This window comes from Hypanus sabinus, chromosome 5 (assembly GCF_030144855.1).
Source record: "Hypanus sabinus isolate sHypSab1 chromosome 5, sHypSab1.hap1, whole genome shotgun sequence".
In the NCBI taxonomy this organism is placed as follows: domain Eukaryota; kingdom Metazoa; phylum Chordata; class Chondrichthyes; order Myliobatiformes; family Dasyatidae; genus Hypanus; species Hypanus sabinus.
The window spans coordinates 171553788-171575263 of NC_082710.1; the positions used below are offsets into that span (position 1 = coordinate 171553788).

Sequence of the window (21476 nt, forward strand, 5' to 3'; positions counted from 1 at the left end):
ATCTCCCGTTTTACAGATTGACAAGTCTGACAGAATCATGGCTGAAGGATTTTTGTAGTTGGGAGCTGAATGTCCAAGGTTACACATTATATTGGAGGGATAGGAAGGTAGGCAGAGGGAATGGTGTGGCTCTACTGGTAAAGAATGGCATCAAATCAGTAGAAAAATGTGACATAGGGTCAAAAGGTATTGAATCCTTGTGGGCTGAGTTAAGAAACTGCAAGGTTAAAAGGATGTTGGTTACAGTTATATACAGGGCTCACAACAGTGGCTGGGAGGTGGACCACGGATTACAACAGGAAATAGAAAAGGTGTGTCAAAAGGGCAACGTTATGGTAGCCATAGGAGATTTTAACATGCAGGTTGATTGGGAAAATCAGGCTGGTAATGGAACTCAAGAGAGAGTGAGTTTGTTGAATGCCTATGAAATGGCTTTTATGGCAGTTTGTTGTTGAGCTAACAGGGGATCAGCTATACTGGATTGGGTGTCACCAGAGGCAACCAGTGAGTTTAAGGTAACAGAAGTTCAACTTGAAATTTAACAGGGAGAAAGTAAAATCTGATGTAGCAGTATTTCAGTGGAGTAAGGGAAATTACAGTGGTACGACAGAGGAGTTGGCCAAAGTAAATTGGAAGGAACTACTGGCAGGGCTCTCAGCAGAGCAGCAATGGCATTTTTGGGAGATTGAGGAAGGTGCATTCCAAAAATGAAGAAATAAATGGTAAAATAGTACAAACATGGCTGACAAGGAAAGCCAAAGCTATTGTAAAAGCAAAAGAAAGGGCGTACAACAAAGCAAAAATTAGCTGGAAGATAGAGGATTAGGAAGTTTTTAAAAACCTACAGAGAGCAACTAAAAGAATCATTAGAAGGGAAAAGATGAAATATGAAAGCAAGCCAGCAAATAATATCCAAGGAGGTAGTAAAAGATTTAAAAGTTTGTTAAAAATAAAAGAGAAATAAGAGTGGATTTAGGATTGCTAGAAAATGAGGCAGGAGAAATAATAACGAGGGACAAGGAGATGACTGAAGAACTCAATGAGTATTTTGCATCACTCTTCACTGTGGAAGACACTAGCAGTATGCCTGATGTTGTTGTGTGTGAAGGAAGAGAAGTGGGTGCAGTTACTATTACAAGGGAGAAGGTGCTCAAAAAGCTGAAAGACCTAAAGGTACATTAGTCACCCCGACCAGATCAACTGCACCCTAGGGTTCTGAAAAAGATAGCGTTAGAGATAGTGGTGGCATTAGAAATGACCTTTTAAAAATTATTCTGGCGTGGTGCCAGAGGACTGGAAAATTGCAAATGTCTTTCCACTCTAAGAAAGGAGGAAGGCAGCAGAAAGGACCTTATGATCAGTTAGTCTGACCTCAGTGGTTGGGAAGATGTTAGAGTCTATTGTTAAGGATGAGGTGATGGAGTACTTGGTGACACACTGCCCCTTACCTTCCTCCTCATTTGGGGAAGTGCTCTAAGTCATTTCACAGACCCCCCCCCCCCCAACTTTTTTGTAATATTTGGACACTGCCCGTTACCTATCTCACATCCGGATACATTGTTTCCAGCCTCTTCGCCACACTTGGACAAATTATTTCTTATTTACACTTTTTACTACACCCCCCATCATTCTTTCACTCACATTTGGTCGGCACAGAGCCGCATCTAATATAGCCGCTGCCTCACAGCGGGATCTTGCGTTCAATCCTGAAGTAGGGTGCTATTCGCACGCCCCGAGTTTTGCGCGCTTTCTATGTCACGGGTTTCCCCCAGGTGCTGCAAATTCCTCCCACATTCCAGGGACATGCAGGTTGACACCTTTATCACCTACAGTAACTTGCTCCACGTGTAAAGGTGGCCTCTGGGGAGCTGATGGGAACGTGGGGAGAATATGAAACCTGCGAAATAGGCGCTTGATGGACCGAAAGGGCCAACCAGCCTGTATCCACAGTGTGTGACACAAGGATATATGAGAAACAACACAGTTTAGAGACAGTAATGAACTTCATTTGGGAGAATATGCGCTATTCAGACAGATAACAAGCTTGTATTTACACGGTCTGGGATTGTAGCGTCAGTGCAAATTGATTAAAAGTACCTTTAGTGCGCCATCTGAGAAGTACAGACACAACAATTAAAGCAGTGACCAGCACTGCTATCACTCCCGCCGACACTCCGATGAAAATAACGTTAATGGCATTGCTTTCAGGTGTACCTAAAATAGAAATCAAACAAGCATTAGTTCCTCGGTAGGTGAAGCGTGTTTTATATATTCAATATGTGAGGCATTTGGGTGCCGCTGGCGAGACTCGCAACGTTCTCAAATTACTCTTCAACCGGAAAACAATATTTAAGAGGCACTGACAGGTCTATCGTGTTGATATGAGCCTGGTGTCACATACGTGCCAGCTCAGCTAAAAAGAATTTTCCCCCATTAGCTTTGGAATATTAATGGGATGTGGAGCTTTGGTCCTTAGACCGGCAATTGGCATTGAATCACGGAGGGGCTACGAAGGTAAGAGTAGTCCATTCCTCATACGGTATGTCTTATCTCCTTGAGAAAATGGACGGCTTTAATTAAAGGAACCTGGTTAGTTCCATGGCCAGGTTGTTCGCCTTCACAGTTCATAGCTGTGGATCAGACCTTTGGTAAACAAACCTAGATTACGAACCGAGAAGTTAACCATGTCGCTAACGGTGGATTATTCTCAACCTATTAAAGTCGATATATAACAACATGGGAACAGGTGTGGGCTACTCACGTCCCTCCACCCCCACACCACAATGTCCTCCCGCATTCAATACGATCTTGGCTTTAGGAACCACGAGGTAAAGTTGCTATTCTGTAAATCCCCGATGAGGAATATTGTGGTTAGTTCTGGTCGCTTCATTATAGGTGGAATGTAGAAGGTTTAGAGAGGGTGCAAAGAAAATTTAACAGAGTGATACCTGAATTAGAGAGTGTGTCCTACGAGGATCGGTTGATCAAGGAGGGGATTTTCTCTTCGGAGAGAAGAACGGCGAGAATAACGCTATGCAACATGATATGAGGCATAGATCGAGGGGTCAACCAGAAACTTTTCCTCAGGGCAGGAATGGCTAATACACATGAGCATTATTTTGAGGTAATTGGAAGAAAGCACAACGGTAGTTTTATTAATACAGAAAGTGGTGGGTGCGAGGAACGCGCTGCCGGCTGCAGTAACAGGGGCAGATACATTAGGGGCATTTAAGAAACTCTTAGATAGGTGTATGGATGATAGAAAAATGGAGGACTATGTAGGAGGGAATGGTTAGATTAACATGAGATGAGGTTAAAAAGCCGGCAAAACCTCGCGTAATTAAATTTGCTATGGCAGATCTGCCCGGGGGCTTAATCCATCCTCTGTCCTAACAAACGTTTCTGGATCTGAAACGTTCTATCGGTTTCTCTCTCTACGGCTACTATCTGCACTGCTGCCTTTTCTACTTTTATTTCGCGTTTCAGAAAGAGTGAGAGAAAATTTACATAGATGTTGTCAGGACTTGAGTATCTGAGTTATAGGGGAAGGTTGAATAGGTTAGGACGTTAAAGATAGAGCTCTTAAAGATAGCGGAGTCAAGGGATATGGGGAGAAGGCAAGAAGGGGTTACTGATTGTGAATGATCAGCCATAATCACAGTGAATGGCGGTGCTGGCTCGAAGGGCCGAATGACCTACTCCTGCATCTATTGTCTATTGTTATTCCCCAGAGCATTGAAGAACGAAGGGAGTTTTGATCATAGAATACAGAATTATAAGGATTGTAGAGACGGTAAATGCGAACAGACTTTTTCCACTGAGGTTGGGTGAGACTAGAACTGGAGGGCAAGGGTGAAGTTGAAATTTTTGATGGGAGCGCGAGAGGCAACTTCTTCACAGTTTAGTGAGTGTGTGGAATGGGGTTCGATTTCAATTTTTATCGGACATTTGGGAACATATGAAGGGCTATGGTACGGAAGCCAGTCGAGGAGCTATGCAGAATCCCCATCCATTTCCCTTTGACCACTGCCCTTTACACATCTAAATGCATTGTTTCCTGCCCATCCCCCCCCCCCCCCCCCCCACACACACACACATGGACAAGTCGTTTCTTATTTACACTGAACATCTGGACACTTTTTCCATAATACACTCTCTCCCCTCAGTTATTCACTCATTCACTCGCTCACTCAAAGTTGAAAGTACAAAATATATTTTATTGTCCAAATATGTAACTTTATAAATCCTTGAGATTCATCTTCTTACAGGCAGGCACGAAACAAAGAAACCGAAAAGAATACAATAAAAACAAAATAAGACGGTCAACCAGCCAGAGCGCAGAGGGAAAGAAACAAACCGTGCTACCAATAAAGCAAGCAAACATTCAGCACTGAAGTTCACAACGCCAGGCTTCTCTGCTGCCGACCCAGTCTCAGTCCAGCACAGAGCAGAGCAAACCCTGCAGAGCAGCGAGCCAATCCGGCTCGTCTCTCGCTTCCAACCCCAACGGCCATTTCAATCCGGCCCGACGCTTAAATCGTCCGAACCTCGGGAAGTTCCTCACCCACGGGCTCGGGCCCCTATTCGATCTTTCCAATTCCGCTTGGCTCTTAAATCGATCAAACGTCGGGTCCTTCTGCAACTCGCCTCTCCTCCGCCGCATCAAACTGGTCTGCTCTAGCATCTCCAGCCCCGACATGCTGCTATTATCCTGCGTCAGCGAGATTCCATCTAGTAGTTCAGCACAAACTAGATGGACGGAACGGCCATCTATAGCTATTTCTGGCGTCATTAATTCATATAGCACGAAAACAGGCCATTCAGCCCAACCAGTCCGTGTCAACCAAATCTTCCCGAGCTAGTCCCAGTTACCTGCATTTGCCTTTTATCTGTAAACCCTACTAACCACGCACTGTATCCACCTCTACCACTTCCTCTGCCAACCCATCCATGTACCCAGCACACTCGTGAGAAAAAAAAATTGCCTCTCAAATCTCTTGAAATGTTTCCCCTCTTATCTTAAATCCATGTTTTCTAGTTTTAGATTCCCCTATCCTGGGAGAAATGACCTCTTCAACTTTCTACATTTCAAGAAACTCCAGCCTAACCAATTACTCCTGAAAACTCAATGCTCCTCCCAGACCCGATAACATTCTTGTGAACCTTTTCTGTCTGCTTTCCAGTTTAATGGCGTCTATCTCACAGCGGGACGACCAGAACACCAAACAGTATTGACATGTATTGTTCTGTGAGGTCGATGTCCATGCGATGTTGACAAATATTCCAATGTTTACCATCAATAGCTCCAAAATCTCCCCGAGGAATTCTGCAACAGGATGGACGAAGCGACTGAGGAGAAAGAGCTGTGACGGGACACGGGATGCGAGTGCTAATGATCCCAATCTACCGACGAACACTGCGTACTGTGTAATACCCGGATGTATTAGAAACATAGAAAACCTACAGCACAATAAAGGCTCTTCGGCCCACAAAGTTGTGCCGAACATGTTCCTACCTTAGAAATTACTAGACTTACGTATAGCCCTCTATTTTACTAAGCTCCATGTACCTATCTAAAAGTCTCTTAAAAGACCCCATCGTATACACCTCCACCACCGTTGCTGGCAGACCATTCTACACACTTACCACTCTCTGAGTAAAAAACTTACCCGTGACATCTCCTCTGTACCTACTCCCCAGCACCTTAAACCTCTGTCCTCTTGTGGCAACCATTTCAGCCCTGGGAAAAAGCCTCTGACTATCCACATGATCAATGCCTCTCATCATCTTGTACACCTCTATCAGGTCACATCCCATCCTCCTTCGCTCCAAGGAGAAAAGGCTGAGGTCAGTCAACCTATTCTCATATGGCATGCTCCCAGTCCAGGCAACATCCTTGTAAATCTCCTCTGCACCCTTACTATGGCTTCCACATCCTTCCTGTAGTGAGGCGACCAGAACTAAGCACAGTACTCCAAGTGGGGTCTGACCAGGGTCCTATATAGCTACAACATTACCTCTCAGCTCCTAAACTTAATTCTATGATTGATGAAGGCCAATACACCATACACCTTCTTAACCACAGAATCAACCTGTGCAGCTGATTTGAGTGTCCTATGGACTTGGACCCCAAGATCCTTCTGATCCTGCACACTGCCAAGAGTCTTACCATTAATACTATATTCTGCCATCGTATTTGACCTACCAAAATGAAACACTTCGCATTCTGGGTTGAACTCCATCTTCCACTTCTCAGCCCAGTTTTGCATCTTATTGATGTCCCACTGTAACCTCTGACAGCCCTCCACACTATTCACAACACCTCCAACCTTTGTGTCATCAGAAAATTTACTAACCCATCCCTCTACTTCCTCATCCAGGTCATTTATAAAAATCAGGAAGAGCAAGTGCCCCAGAACAGATCCTTGAGGCACTCCACTGGTGACCAACCTCCATGCAGAATACAACCCATCTACCACCACTCTTTGCCTTCTGTCGGCAAGCCAGTTCTGGAACCACAAAGCAATTCCCCTTGGATCCCATGCCTCCTTACTTTCTCAATAAGCCTTGCATGGGGTACCTTATCAAATGCCTTGCTGAAATCCATATACACTACCTCTACTGCTCTTCCTTCATCAGTGTGTTTAGTCACATCCTCAAAAAATTCATTCAGGCTCGAAAGGCATGACCTGCCTTTGACAAAGCCATGCTGACTACTCCTGATCATATTATACCACACCAAATGTACATAAGTCCTGCCTCTCAGGATCTCCTCCATCAACTTACCAACCACTGAGGTAAGACTCACTGGTCTGTAATTTCCTGGGCTATCTCTACTTCTTTTCTTGAAAAAAGGAACAACATCTGCAACCCTCCAATCCTCTGGAACCTCTTCCATCCTCATTGTTGATGCAAAGATCATTGCCAGAGGCTCAGCAATCTGCTCCCTCACTTCCCATGGTAGCCTTTCGTCCAGTCTGGGCAACTTATCCAACTCGATGCTTTCCAAAAGTTCCAGCCCACATCCTCTTTCTTAATATCTACATACTCAAGCTTTTCAATCTGCTGCAAGTTATCAGTACAATCACTGTGACCCTTTTCCATAGTGAATACTGAAGTATTCATTAAGTACCTCTGCTATTTCTTCCGGTTTCATACATACTTTCCCACTGTCACACTAGTCTCTCATGTCTTATTCTTTTGCTCTTCACATATTTGTTGAATGCCTTGGGGTTTTCCTTAATCCTGCCCACCAAGGCCTTCTCATGGCCGCTTCTGGCTCTCCTAATTTCCTTCTTAAGCTCCTTCCTGTTAGCCTTATAACCTTCTAGATCTCTAACATTACCTAACTCTCTGAACCTTTTGTAAACTTTTTTTTCTTCTTTTTTTTTTTTTTTTAAATAATTTTTTATTGCATTTTTAAATGATTACAAAGTATGAAAAAAAACAATGTATATAACCCATACCCCCTCCCCTTAACCCCTCCCCCCTAACTACCCCTTAGAAAAAAAAGAAAGAAAGAAAGAAAGAAAGAAAGAATGCCTGGTGGTTGGAAGATCTCCACATGCTCCATGGAGTTCGTAATAATTTTAATATGTATATTTATTTCTTTCCCCTAGTAACTTAAGACTTTTACTGGAACAAATTACAGGAACACAATTTCCTCATAATCCAATATTATTTTTACTAGGTGATATTGAAGGGATAAAACCGAAACTCAAACTAAATAAGTATCAGAAAGAATTTATAAAAATTGCACTGGCAGTAGCCAAAAAAGCTATTGCAGTTACTTGGAAATTGGATTCACATTTAAGTATAGATTCTTGGAAGAAAGAAATCTATGGTTGTATTCCATTAGAAAAAATTACTTATAATTTAAGAGATAAATATGAAACATTTTTGAAAATTTGGAGCCCTTATTTACAAAAGACAGGATTAAATATATAGATGCTTTTAAGATGAAACTTTTTTTTCTTCTTGACTAGATTTATTACAGCCTTTTTACACCACGGTTCCTGTACCTTACCATAACTTCTCTGTCTCATTGGCACACACCAATGCAGAACTCTACACAAATATCCCCTGAATATTTACCACATTTCTTCCGTACTTTTCCCTGAGAACTTCTGTTTCCAATTTAAGCCTCTAATTTCCTGCTTCATAGCCTCATATTTCCCCTTATTCCAGTTAAACGCTTTTCTAACTTGTCTGTTCATATCTCTCTCCAATGCTATTGTAAAGGTGATAGAATTATGATCACTATCTCCAAAATGCTCTCCCACTGAGAGATCTGACAACTGACCAGGTTAATTTCCCAATACCAAATTAAGTACCTCTACTGCCCTCTACTGTGCTGATTGTCTTGTCTATTATTTATTGTAATGCCTGCACAGTTTTGTGCAATTTATGCAGTCCTGGGTAGGTCTGTATTTGAGTGTACTGTTTTTTCTTTCTTTCCGTGTTGTTTTTCAGTGTAGTTTTTGTACTGTTTCATGTAGCACCATCATCCTGATAAACTTTACTCGTTTTTACTGTGTACTGTACCAGCAGTTATGGTTGAAATGACAATAAAAAGTGACTTGACTTGAAGTACAGCCTCTCCTCTTGTAGACTTATCTACATACTGCATCAAGAAACCTTCCTGAATACACCTAAGAAATTCCACCCGATCTAAACCCCTTGCTCTTCTAGGGAGAATCCAATCGATATTTGAGAAATTAAAATCGCCCATCGCGACAACTCTGTTATTATTACACCTTTCCAGGATCTGTTTCCCTATCTGCTCCTCGATATCCCTGTTACTATTGGGCGGCCTATTAAAAAACACCCAGTAAAGTTATTGACCCATTCGTGTTCCTAACCTACACCCACAGAAACTCCGTAGACAATCTCTCCATGGCGTCCACCTTTTCTGCAGCTGTGACACTATCTCTGATCAATAGTGCCATGCCCCACCTCTTTTGCCTCCTGCCCTGTCCTTTCTGTAACATCTAAAACCTGTCACTTGAAGTAACCAATCCTGTCCCTGAGCCATCCAAATCTCTGTAATAGCCACCACATCATAGCTCCAAGCACTGATCCACGCTCTAAGCTCATCCGTTTTGTTCACAACACTCCTTGCGTTAAAATAGACACATCTGAAACCTTTGGTCTGAGTGCATCCTTTCCCTATCACCTGCTTCTTGCACTGTCTACAAGCTTTCTCTATTTATGAGCTAACCTCCTCTTCCCCAGACTCTTCAGTTTGGTTCCCACCCCCCAACAATTCTAGTTTAAACTCTCCCCAGTAGCCTTAGCAAGCCTCCCCGCCAGGATATTGGTCCCCCTTGGATTGAAGTGTAACCCATCCTTTTTGTACAGGTCACACCTGTCCCAAAAGAGGTCCCAATGGTCCATAAATCTGAATCCCTGCCCCCTGCTCCAATTCCTCAGCCATGCATTTATCCTCCACCTCATTTTAGTCCTATTCTCACTGTTGCATGGCATAGGCAGTAATCGTGAGAGAGTGTCGGTGTTCAGTGTAATGGTCTCCCAGTCTGCGTCGTGTTTCACCAATATATAGAAGGTCATGCCGGGAGCACCGGACGCAGTATATCACTCCAGCCAACTCACAGGTGAAGTGCTGCCTCACCTGGAAGGACTGTCTGGGGCCCTGAATGGTGGTGAGGGAGGAAGTGTAAGGGCAGGTGACACAGACTGAGAGACTGTTTCACTGAACACCAACGGTGTGTCCACCAGAGAAAGCAGGACCTCCCAGTGGCCACACATTTTAATTCCACGTCCCATTCCCGTTCTGATATGTCTATCCATGGCCTCTTCTACTGTCATGATGAAGCCACACTTAGGTTGGAGGAATAATACCTGATATTCCGTCTGGTTAGCCTCCAATCTGATGGCATGAACATTGATTACTCTAACTTCCATTAATACCCCTCTTCCACTTCTTACCCCATCCCTTCTTTATTGATTTATTACTCCCCTCTTTTTTTCTCTCTCCTCTTATTTTGCTCTCTTTGCCCCTCCAACAATCACTCCTTGCCTGTTATCCATCTCCCTCTGGTGCTCGCCTCTCCCTTTCTTTCTCCCTAGGCCTCCTGTCCCAAGAGGTTTTCCCTTCTCCAGCTGTGTATCCCTTTTGCCAATCAACTTTCCAGCTCTTAGCTTTATCCACCCCCCCTGTCTTCTCCTATCATTTCCTCCACCATCATTCCACCAGCATTTTGTGTGTGTTGCTTGAATTTTCAGCACCAGCAGATTTCTTTATGTTTGTGACTCTGAAATAAATGATACCTTTAGAGAATTCTATTCTAAACTTTATAGTTCTGATTCCCCTAAAGATAATACTGTAATGAATAATTTTTTAGATCAATTAAATATCTCTGCACTTTCTGCAGGTAATTGTAAACAGATGGATCAACCCTTTTCTTATGAGGAAATTGCTGAGGCTATATGTTCATTACACTTGGTGAAGGCTCCGGGTCCAGATGGATTTTCTGGATAATTTTATAAAGCTTTTTCTTCATTAATTATACCACAGTTACACTTAGTCTTTTTGGATTCTTTCTAATTGGGTAGCTTGCCTCAATCTTTCTATGAAGCTTCTATTTTGCTTATCCTAATGAAGAACATGCACTCAACTGAATGATCTTCATATAGCCAATTTCATTACTCAATTTTGATACTAAAATCTTTCTAAAGTTCTGGCTCATAGGATTGAAAATATTCTACCTTCTATTATTTCTGAAGATCAGACTGAATTTATTAAAAACCAAGATTTCTATTTTAATATATGCCATGTATTAAATGTTATTTACCCTCCCTCCCAGAAGACATCGGAATGTGTGATATCCTTAGATGCTGATAAGGCCTTCAATTGGGTTGAATGGAATTATTTATTTAAAACCTTAGAAAAATTTAATTTTGGACCAGATTTTATTCAATGGATTAAATTACTTTATCTGTCTCATTCTGCCTGGGTTGTTACTAATTTTCAAAATTCCAAACCATTCAAACATCATTGCGGAACTAGACAAGGCTGTCCGTTGAGCCCTTTGCTCTTTGATCTAGCTTTAGATTCCTTTGCCATTGCTTTTTGAGAATCTAATGATATCTGTGGTATTTTAAGGAGAGGTATTACTCACAAAATTTCACTAAATGCTGATGATATATTGCTGTTTATCTCTAACGTTGAGACCTCGTTACCTTGTGTACTTACTTTACTCTCCCGTTTTAGCCAGTTTTCAGGATTATAAATTGAACCTATATGAGTGAATTATTTCCTTTAAATAATTTGGTATCAATTAATACTAATCTCCCTTTTAAAGTTGTAAGGGTTGAATTTACTTATTTGGGTGTAACAGTCACTAAGAATAACAAACACTTGTTTAAAAAAATCTGATTTTATTGAATCATGTAAAAAGGGTATCATTAAATTGGTCACCTCTGTCAATATCGTTGATTGGACAAATTAATTCTATTAAAATGAATATTCTACCTAAATTTATATATCATTTTTATTCTTGATTCTATTCTATCCTCTTATATATATATATATATATTTTTTAAAAATATATATTTAAATAAAGTTCATCTTCAAAAATCTAAGAAGTTTGAAGGTTTAGCCTTACTAAATTTTAGGTTTTATTACTGGACATTTAATATATGATATCTTACGTTTTGGCTATGTTATATTAATCATGTAAACTGTCCAGTATGGGTCTCTTTAGAAGCTATCTCTGTTAGTAAATTTCCCATTATTTCTCTTGGATCCTCAATTCCTTTACTTGTAAGTAAACTAACTGATAATTTAATAGTTAAACTTTCTCTGAGGATCAATTTAGAAAACACTTTGTTTTATTGAAATTTTCCCTTTCAAGTCCAATTTATTTTGATTTTTTTTAAACCCTCCATGACTGATTTAGTTTTTAAAGAATGGGACAGGTTGGGTATTAAATGTTTTTGGGATCTGTTTGTTGGACGAAACCTTTTTTTCATTTCAGCAATTGTCAGCTAAATATAGCTTAGACAAAACTCACTTTTTTAGATATTTACAAATCAGAGACTTTTCAAGATCTCAGTTATGCACATTTCCTATAAGCTCAGATAAGAACTTACTAGATATAATTTTTAATTTCACACCTTTTCATAGTGGTTTGGTATCTAATATTTATGGTACATTACTGGAGACGTGGAATGTTGCTTCAGACAAAAGTAAAAATCTCTAGGAACAAGATTTACAGACATCAATACCTGAGGGAACTTGGAATGAAAATTTTAAACTGGTTAATACTTCATCACTATGTGCTCATCATTCCCTCATACAATTTAAGGTGGTTCATATTCATACGACTAAGGATAAGCTATCTCATTTTTAATCGGATATATCTGCCTACTGTGACAGATGTAATAATAGAGAATCTTCATTAATTTGTATGTTTTGGACTTGTCCGAATCTTGAAAAATATTGGAAGGAAGTTTTTAAAACTTTGTCCTTAGTTTTTAAAGTCAATTTTAAGCCTAACCCTCTGACGGCCCTATTCAGTATTGTTGCAGGACAGGATATTAAGCTGAAGGCATCTGATTTACATATTTTGGGCTTTAGCTCTCTTATAGCTAGGAGGAAGCTTTTGTTTAAATGGAAGGATGTTTTTCCTCCTACTCATGCTCAATGGTTATGCGACGTTATGTTATGCTTAGATTTGGAGAAGATTCGTTGTTCAATTTCTGAATCTTGTCAAGACTTCCAAACGTTGTGGGGACCGTTCCTGAATGATTTTTGAAACCTTCAATTCGTTATTTAAACTCAGATGTTGGCTATTATTAAATTTTATTATATGAGAAGGTATTTTACCTTCTTTTCTCCTTAATAAACAGCTTTGGTCTTGGTAAGGGTTTGATTCTTTTTTTGTAATAAATTAATATATTTCAACGTAACTACTGATTAACTTACATGAATATGGGGTAATGGGATTGTTATTATGAACAGATATAATGTAATTGGTAGTTTAAAAAATCTTTTTTGACCTTTTATATACACTTTCTTGTACTCTGTATTCTTCTGTGTAGAAACTAATAAAATATTGAAAAATAAAAAAAAAATCATCCTGGACCTTGGCACCTGGGAGGCAAACTACCATCCGAGTTTCTTTCCTGCGTCCACAGAATCACCTGTCTGACCCCCTAACTATTGAGTCCCCATCACTTCTGCCTTCCTCTTCCTTTCCCTACCCTTCTGAGCCACAGGGCCAGACTCTGTGCCAGAGGCACGGCCACTGCCGCTTCCGCCAGGTAGGTTGTCCCCATCCCCAATATTACTCAAATAGGAGTACTTATTGTCAAGGGGTACAGCCACAGGGGTACCTGACTCTTCCCCTTCTCCTTCCTGACTGTGACCCACTTGTCCGTCTCCCGTGGACCCGGTGTGACAACCTGCCTATAACTCCCCTCTATCACCTCCTCGCTCTCCCTGACTAGGCAAAGGTAATCGAGCTGCATCTCCAGTTCCCTAACTCGGTCCCTCAGGAGCTGCAGCTCGACACACCTGGTGTAGATATGACCGTCCGAGAGGCTGGGAGACTCCAGGACCCCCCACATCTGACACCGAGCGCAGAAAGCTGGCCTCACACACATACTTCCTCCTTTCTGCAAATAACCCAGTTAAACCTACCTCGCCTCGCCCCGTTACCGCCTAAGCTGTTGAGCCGAAGCCCTATCACTCTGCTGCCTCTCACTCCAGCAGCCCGCTGTGTATGGCGGTCTTCTTTTTAAACCTTTCACGCGCTACTCGCTGACGTCAGGCGCCTGCGCAGTCGCGCCTCTATTTAACCCCAAGAGGTAAAAAACTCCCCTGGCTCCGAAAAATCTGCCGTTCACTCGCAGTCTACTTGCTCCGAATCCCTGCTCCCGATTAGAGGAGGACACCGGGATGGACTTTGTGAAGCTGCGGTTTGTGATCAAGAAACTGGGGGCCACACGAAACCAAAGCCAAAACACTTCACGCGCTCCATTCATGGGAACAAGTGCTGCATCTCCCTTCTAGTTATTAGGCCTGGGACTGTGTACGATGGCAATTGTTACTGAGGGTTGCATTGTAATGTGAATAAACAACAACTAGATCACGTGAAAACGTGAAAGTACAGTACTGTGTAAAACTCTTATGTCCAAGTAAAATTTCTGTAAGCGAAGATGCTTTCAAAAATAATGAAATTAAAAGTTTCTAAATAGCAAAAAAAAACACTGTAAAGGGCAGTAAACAGCAAAAAATGGGCGGCGTGACCACCCTTTGCCTTTAAAACTGCATCAAAATCAGATATACTGTCGTGCGCTTTTATAAGAAAATCGGCTGGTAGGTTGTTCCAAGCATCTTGGAGAACTTGCCACAGTTCTTCTGGAGACTTTGGCTGACTCGCTTCTGTCTTTTCAGGTAATCTGAGACAGCCTGGTTGATGTTGAGATCAGGGCTCTGAGGAGGCCATCGCATCTGAAACCACCTAAAAACTCTGGCGTGCTTAAGACTTATGCACAGTAGTATTGACATATTAAGATATCTATTGAACCATCATTTAAAAACAATAGTCTAACTGCGCCCTTATCGCTGTCTTACACAACAGCAACATTATGTAAGTCGTATACAACATGTCGTACTCAATGACTTTTTAAGTTTCATTAAAGTCAATACGATTTTCCTAAGTTGATAAGACCCGGCCAAATCTTTCTGGAACCGCTCTATGACGGACTAGAGGACAATTTGAAAAGATGAGGGGAAATCTCAATTGCGCAGTCCGAAAAGGAAAGGTCACGCGGAATACGCCCCACTTACGCTCAATTCCACAAGCAAAACGGAATATTTCACGCTCCTATTATGGATGGCTCATTCCTTTCTTTCTGTTCTCGCTTGAAAACGGATTCTTTCCTCAGCGGACAGATCTGTTTCCCACCTGAACTTCTGAATCAGTTATGCGCGGGAAATATGGGGAGACTCGGCACAGAAGGGATCATTTTCTGAGAAAGCAGATGATTTTGTCAGTTGGTTGGGGTCACCCAGAGGGTTTCCTTGCCCTGACAAAGACGTGACCTCAGTAGCCGCAGATGTCAAAGTTCAACGTTGGAAGTAAATTTATTATGAAGGTATACATATAGTACCCGAAACTTTTTTTTGCGGAGGTACACACTAAATATAAGGAAACACAGTAGAATCAATGAATAACTGCGCCCAACAAAAACGGAGAAACAACCAATGTGCAAAAGAAGACAAACATCAAATTAAAAACACACACACACACACACACACACACACACACACACCACTCTCCACGCAGCTTGTATCTGTTGTATCTGAAGGAACGGCAGAGACCAACTCAATTTGGTACCGGCGGCATTGCAAGAGTTGCCGGTCAGCGTTGAACTCAACGTACGGAACTGCCTTAGGGACTCCAGCTCCAGATTTTTCATTGTGGTTGATCCCGAAGCCTACCCCAAGAGTTGGTATAGCCGCAAGGCAGCGGAGGTTTGAGATCAGCGTATCGTTCACCTAAATGAGCTGCCAACCACGATTGACAAGCCCTATTTGCACATACAAACACACCGCTAATACACACTCATAAACACGCCATATACGCATTCTCAATCAAGCACACACCATTGGACACAGGTACTAGATACAGAGAGCACAGAGCAGCACCAGAATAAAACTGGCGATTCGGCCCACGATGTTGCTCCGAATAAATAAACTTGTAATGAAAAGCCTACTAACTATCCTGTTCTAACTACACAAGTCCATGTCGCTCGATTCTCAGAATATCCACAAGCTTATCGTTGCCGCCTCTACTCTATTGCCTCCTCCACCACCCTTAGCAACGCATTCTAGGCACCCACAACAGCTGTGTAAAAACCCTATCCTGCACACCATTGAACTTATACCCTCTCACTTTAAGTGCAATCAGACATCGCGAACCTGGGAGAAAGATACCGGTTGTTTATCGGTGTTTATACGACCCGTATAACTTACAATCACGCGACATTCGCTCTCACATTTGCGTATATAAATCTGGCATGCACTTTGACTTTCCCATAAAACTGTGCTCACTTGCATATACACCACATGCACACACACACACACACACACACACACACACACACACACACACACACACACACGTGTGGGTGTGCACGGGCTCCGTCAATTTCAGAAAGGCTATCACGTATACAAGCACGTTACAAACAAGCGTTAAGATACACCATGTACAGACGGACATGCACTATTGACACAAAGACTTACGCAGTACGATTATCTTCGTCCCGCCACCCGTCTTCCCTGGGCCGTTCATGGGTACCACCTTACAATAGTAGGTGGCAGAATCACATTGTGTGAGGTTCGTGATTTCCAAAAATGTTCTTAACTTCTGACCATCAGGCACGGGTCTTGGCATCACTCTTCCTCTGAACATCGCGAAGTCTTGTGAAATCTCCATGTCATCTTTCAGCCAAGTGCTGGTTTTAGGCCCGAGAAAATCCGCAGTGCAGTTAATGGTCACCGTCTGCCCTTCATGCAATTCCACGAGGGGAGGCGTTTGCTGAACTTCGAAGTTTGCTGAGGTCATACCTGTAAGAAATGAAGGACGATGACGTTCCGAGTAAATTCTTATAGTAGGGAACAATCCGCGGGCCAAACAACATCCACGGAGTGAGAAATACGGTTTGAAGCGTAACCCAGATTTTCGCTCTCCAAAGATGTTGCCCGATCTGCCGAGTGTTTCCAAACTTTTCTGTTTTTGTTTCAGACTCCCGGCATCTGTGGATTTTTGATTTACAGTTAATGAAAAGAATCAGCCTGCCGTAGGGTATTAATAGCAAGAAGATGCAACGTTGGATATACTCAAAGATTCAGGCAGCATCAGTGAGAGAAAACAACTTCTAGCTTTGGACCTGAATCGTGAACTCCTTTTACAGACTCTAACCAACTCGCTGAACGTTTTCAGCGTTTTACTATCTTCTTCTAACTTCTTCCACTTGAAGGCACAGAGTCAAACTAAAGTCCGAAACCACCAGCTACCAGTCCACTCCCAACAACCTCTCCATACTTCATTCTCTGTGTGAAGTATGTTGCTCTGGAATAGAGAACATGTCCATTATTGGGAAATGAGTTAGCCAGGTGATCGGCTTTTTACTGAGTGACCATTTGGGGGACAGCGATCATATGAGACACAGTCTCAGAATAAAATAGGACAGAGACAATGAGGAAATTCTTTAGAACATAGAACATAGAATAGTACAGTCCATTACAGGCCCTTCGGCCCAAAATGTTGTGCCGCCCCTCAAACCCTGCCTCCCATAGAACCCCTCACCTTAAATTCCTCCATATACCTGTCTAGTAGTCTCTTAAACTTTAGTAGTGTATCTGCCTCCACCACTGACTCAGGCAGTGCATTCCACGCACCAACCACTCTCTCAGTGAAAAAACTTCCTCTAATATCCCCCTTGAACTTCCCTCCCCTTACCTTAAAGCCATTTCCTCTTATAGTGAGCAGTGGTGCCCTGGGGCTGGCTGTACACTCTGTCTATTCCTCTTAATATCTTGTACACCTCTATCATGTCTCCCCTCATCCTCCTTCTCTCCAAAGAGAGAAGCCCTAGCTCCCTTAATCTCTGATCATAATCCATACTCTCTAAACCAGGCAGCATCCTGGTAAATCTCCTCTGAACCCTTTCCTTAGCTCGTGAGCACGTAAGTCCCTGAGCACATTTAAACGGAGGTTGATAGGTTCTTGATCTGGCGGCACGTCAAAGGTTACAGGGAGAAGGCAGGAAGAAGGTGGGCGAGAGGGGTAATAAATTAGCTGTGATGGATTGGCGGGTAGACTCGATGGGCCAAGTAGCCCAATTCTTTCTCCCAGGTGTTCTAATTCAATTAGTTATGGAAAACAGTAAGTCTTGACATCGGATCAAAGTGAAAATTGGGGTGGGGTGGGAAGGTTAGTTGCAGCAGTGTTCGGCGGGAACTGGGGAAAATAGATGGGGAGCAACTGTTCAGGGGATAATCTACCTCTGACATGTGCGATTCCTTTAAAGGCCAGTTGGACACGTAGAATGTAAAATTGTACAACAAAGGGGAAAAGCTCCTTTACGCATTATAGCCTAGTCAAAAATTTGAACCTGAATCCACAAGGCAAGTATTTATTGGAATTGAAGGGTCTTGACTGCGTCGTAGTGTTCTGTGTTCTGAGGTCTGATAGAAGCTGTCCTTAACCCTAGTGGTCAAGGGCTTGATTTTCCAGATCGTACCTTATGAATCCGTAACTCAGACACACATTTTGATTGGGTTTGGATACCACGATATGGAGGGAGATATTAGCCCATCTACCTGCACATCCCCCCATTCCCTGGCTGTTCTTGTGCCTGTCTAAATGCCCCCATAAACGTTGCTGTGTTTATCTGCTTCCACTACCTTCCCTGACATCTTCCCTGTCCCAGGAACCAGCAACTATCTGTGTAAAGGAAAACGTCTCATGTAAATTTGGGTACTAAGGTTTTCATTCCCTGCAGAGGTCCTCAACGCAGCGCGGTTAATCTCACGGGAGAAAGTTTCCAAGTAAAAACACGCCAGGAACAGTGGCGCCGAACGGTCAGTTGCTCTCTCAAGCCATTTCCGCGCACCGTCCCACGACGGGAGGGCTGCGAGCTCTACGATATCTCTCGACCCACAATGTAAGCCCCCGTCTGAAGCAATTTCTAGAGCCATAGCGAGCTACTAGACTGAAATAGACCTCTCCGCCCACCGAGTCTGTAGTTTTTTCTCATCAGCCATCGGGATTTTAACCCTGGCTGCACAATTCTAAACCTACCTCAGCAAATTTCTTGGTGTTCACCTGCGGAGAATCTCACCTGGTCCCTCAACACCAGCTCCATAGCAAAGAAAGCTCAGCAGCGTCTCTACTTTCTGCGAAGGCTGAGAAAAGTCCATCTCCCACCCCCCATCCTCATCACATTCTACAGGGGTTGTATTGAGAGCATCCTGAGCAGCTGCATCACTGCCTGGTTCGGAAATTGCACCATCTCGGATCGCAAGACCCTGCAGCGGATAGTGAGGTCAGCTGAGAAGATCATCGGGGTCTCTCTTCCCGCCATTACGGACATTTACACTACACGCTGCATCCGCAAAGCAAACAGCATTAAGAAGGAGCCCACGCACCCCTCATACAAACTCCTCTCCGTCCTGCCGGCTGGGAAAAGGCTCCGAAGCATTCGGGCTCTCACGACCAGACTAGACAACAGTTTCTTCCCCCAAGCTATCAGACTCCGCAAGCTATCAGAGCCTGTACTGACTCCTTACTGCCCTATTGTCTTGTTTATTATTTATTGAAATGCCTGCACTGTTTTGTGCACTTTATGCAGTCCTGGGTAGGTCTGTAGTCTAGCTTTTTTTTCTGTTCTGTTTTTTACGTAGTTCAGTCTAGTTTTTGTACTGTGTCATGTAACACCATGGTCCTGAAAAAACGTTGTCTCGTTTTTACTGTGTACTGTGCCAGCAGTTATGGTCGAAATGACAATAAAAAGTGACGACTTGACTTGAGCAGCAACGGCGCACGTGTCTGCTTGTACTTTTGTTTGCACTAATGTCAGGTCTTTTTTCTTTCTTCGCTGTCGGGTGTACGGTAGGGTCAAAATCCCAATGGTTGTATGTTGTCTATGCGCTTGTTGTCTGTGATGCTACTGCAAGTAGTAATTCTTCATTGGCCAGGCAGCATTTATGGAGGGGAATAAAGATCCGACGTTTCGCAAAGACCTTGCACCAGGACCACGACCAGGAAAGCACCCGAGGTCAGATATGAACCCGTGTCTCCGTGCGCTGAAAGCCCGCGACTGTACCAGCTCGGTTCTTAATTTGAACTTTCCGATTCTGGCATTTATTGTCCCACTCAAGTTGATAGCCGACCTCTCAGATGCACAGATTCCGGCGCAGGCACACCCACCCACACACCACAGTAAAGCGTTCACCATCTATCCCTTAGGTGCACGCCCTAACATTTGAGGAGTATATACGGTGTCATCGAAAACTCTGTCTGCTTTCCTCTCGGTTGGGCTGGTCATGGGAGTCTTCTTGTCGCTCGCTAGAGTCCAAGACTTCTTGTTGCACAACAGCCCTATGCACCATTCTCCAACCAAGCTGACCCCCCGTAAACATTTCCAGTCTTCAGGCAACGTTCCTTCCACTCAAATTATTTAGAATATTTGCTTACCTATTAACAAGAGACTCGGTATGAATGTAAACACAAAAGCAGAGCGAAAATACATAGCCAGTGGGTGTCCAGTTACCAGTTGGTTTAATCGCAGAAGTGGAGAGGTGTCGAGGCCCGGGATTGTAAAGAGCATGACAGATTGAAACTATTCAGAAAGCGATAGGCTAGTGGCCAACCACTGAACGTTCAAGGAAATGCGCAACCGGATGAGAAGAAGGCCTAAAGCGTTTCGCCCACGAAGGTTTGAAGGGACAAAGCAGAGCACTAAACCTTTGATATGGTCTTCAGATAGTTCGTTTTCTATTGCAGAAAGTCGCCTCATTATACACGCGGGAAGATTCTCGGGATGTTTTAAGGATGTGTTACCCAACGTGAGTGTACGCAATTTACGTGTATAACTATTATTTGTACGTTGTGTTTTATTGTACTTTTATATTTACATCTATTGTTTTCCTTATGTTCATTATGGTTTTTTTTATGCTGCATTTAATCCAGAGTAGCAGTCGTATCGTCTCTTCACACTCGTGCACTGAAGAATGACAATAAACAAACTTGAAGCTTAAATGCATCGCCTTCCATTTCGGTTAGCGCAACGCTGTACAGGGCCGAGACAGCTGTAAAATGCGGGCTCAACCGCCGCCGCTCTCTGTGAGAGTGTATACGTTCTCTACCCAGTCGCAAGTTAGCCACTCCACTGTATGTTTCGATGGACATGTGACAAATAAAGCGAATCTTCTTCTTCCTCCTTCACGCTCTGGGACTCCGCATCTATCATCCCCGTGGGACCGTTTTCACCAGAACAATGCGGTTCAAAAAGACAGCTTTTTGATAGCTCACATGTGCAAGAACGACTGTACATACCCAAGAAACACAGATTCCGAAAATCAATATATGACAAAAGCCGGACAGTACCGCAGGAGACTATTAATCTCAGGGCCATGGGTTCCTGCCCCATTTTGGGCGATGCTTTCTTTGTTCTATGACTATGAAAGAAGAATAGATTTACTTGGGAAAATAATCACATCCCCGGCTTGTATAACAGTCTCCAACAGTCTCATGAACCCGACCCCAAATTAAGGATACTAATTCGCAACATTACCGCTTTAGAAAGCGAGTCCACAACTAACGACTCACTTTCAACGACTCTCCAACTCAAGTGCTCAGTATTATTCATTTACTTTAAAATATTATTTGTACATCGGATGTTTGTCATTATTTGCTGTGTATAATTTTTCATAAACT

General features: G+C 42.9%; 1 protein-coding gene across 2 annotated transcripts in view; it reads right to left on the reverse strand.

Moving 5' to 3' along the window:
* The window catches only part of LOC132393825 (uncharacterized), a 49072-nt gene extending 28726 nt beyond the window's left edge, over positions 1-20346 (reverse strand). For both annotated transcript variants that reach the window (XM_059969216.1, XM_059969215.1), the window contains exons 1-3: positions 20235-20346; positions 16277-16600; positions 2098-2214 (exon numbers count right to left, since the gene is read on the reverse strand). In XM_059969216.1, coding sequence (XP_059825199.1) covers positions 2098-2214; positions 16277-16600; positions 20235-20289 — 496 coding nt within the window. In that variant the 5' untranslated portion in view covers positions 20290-20346. The remainder of the gene's footprint in view (positions 1-2097; positions 2215-16276; positions 16601-20234) is intronic.
* Positions 20347-21476: the final 1130 nt, after the last annotated feature.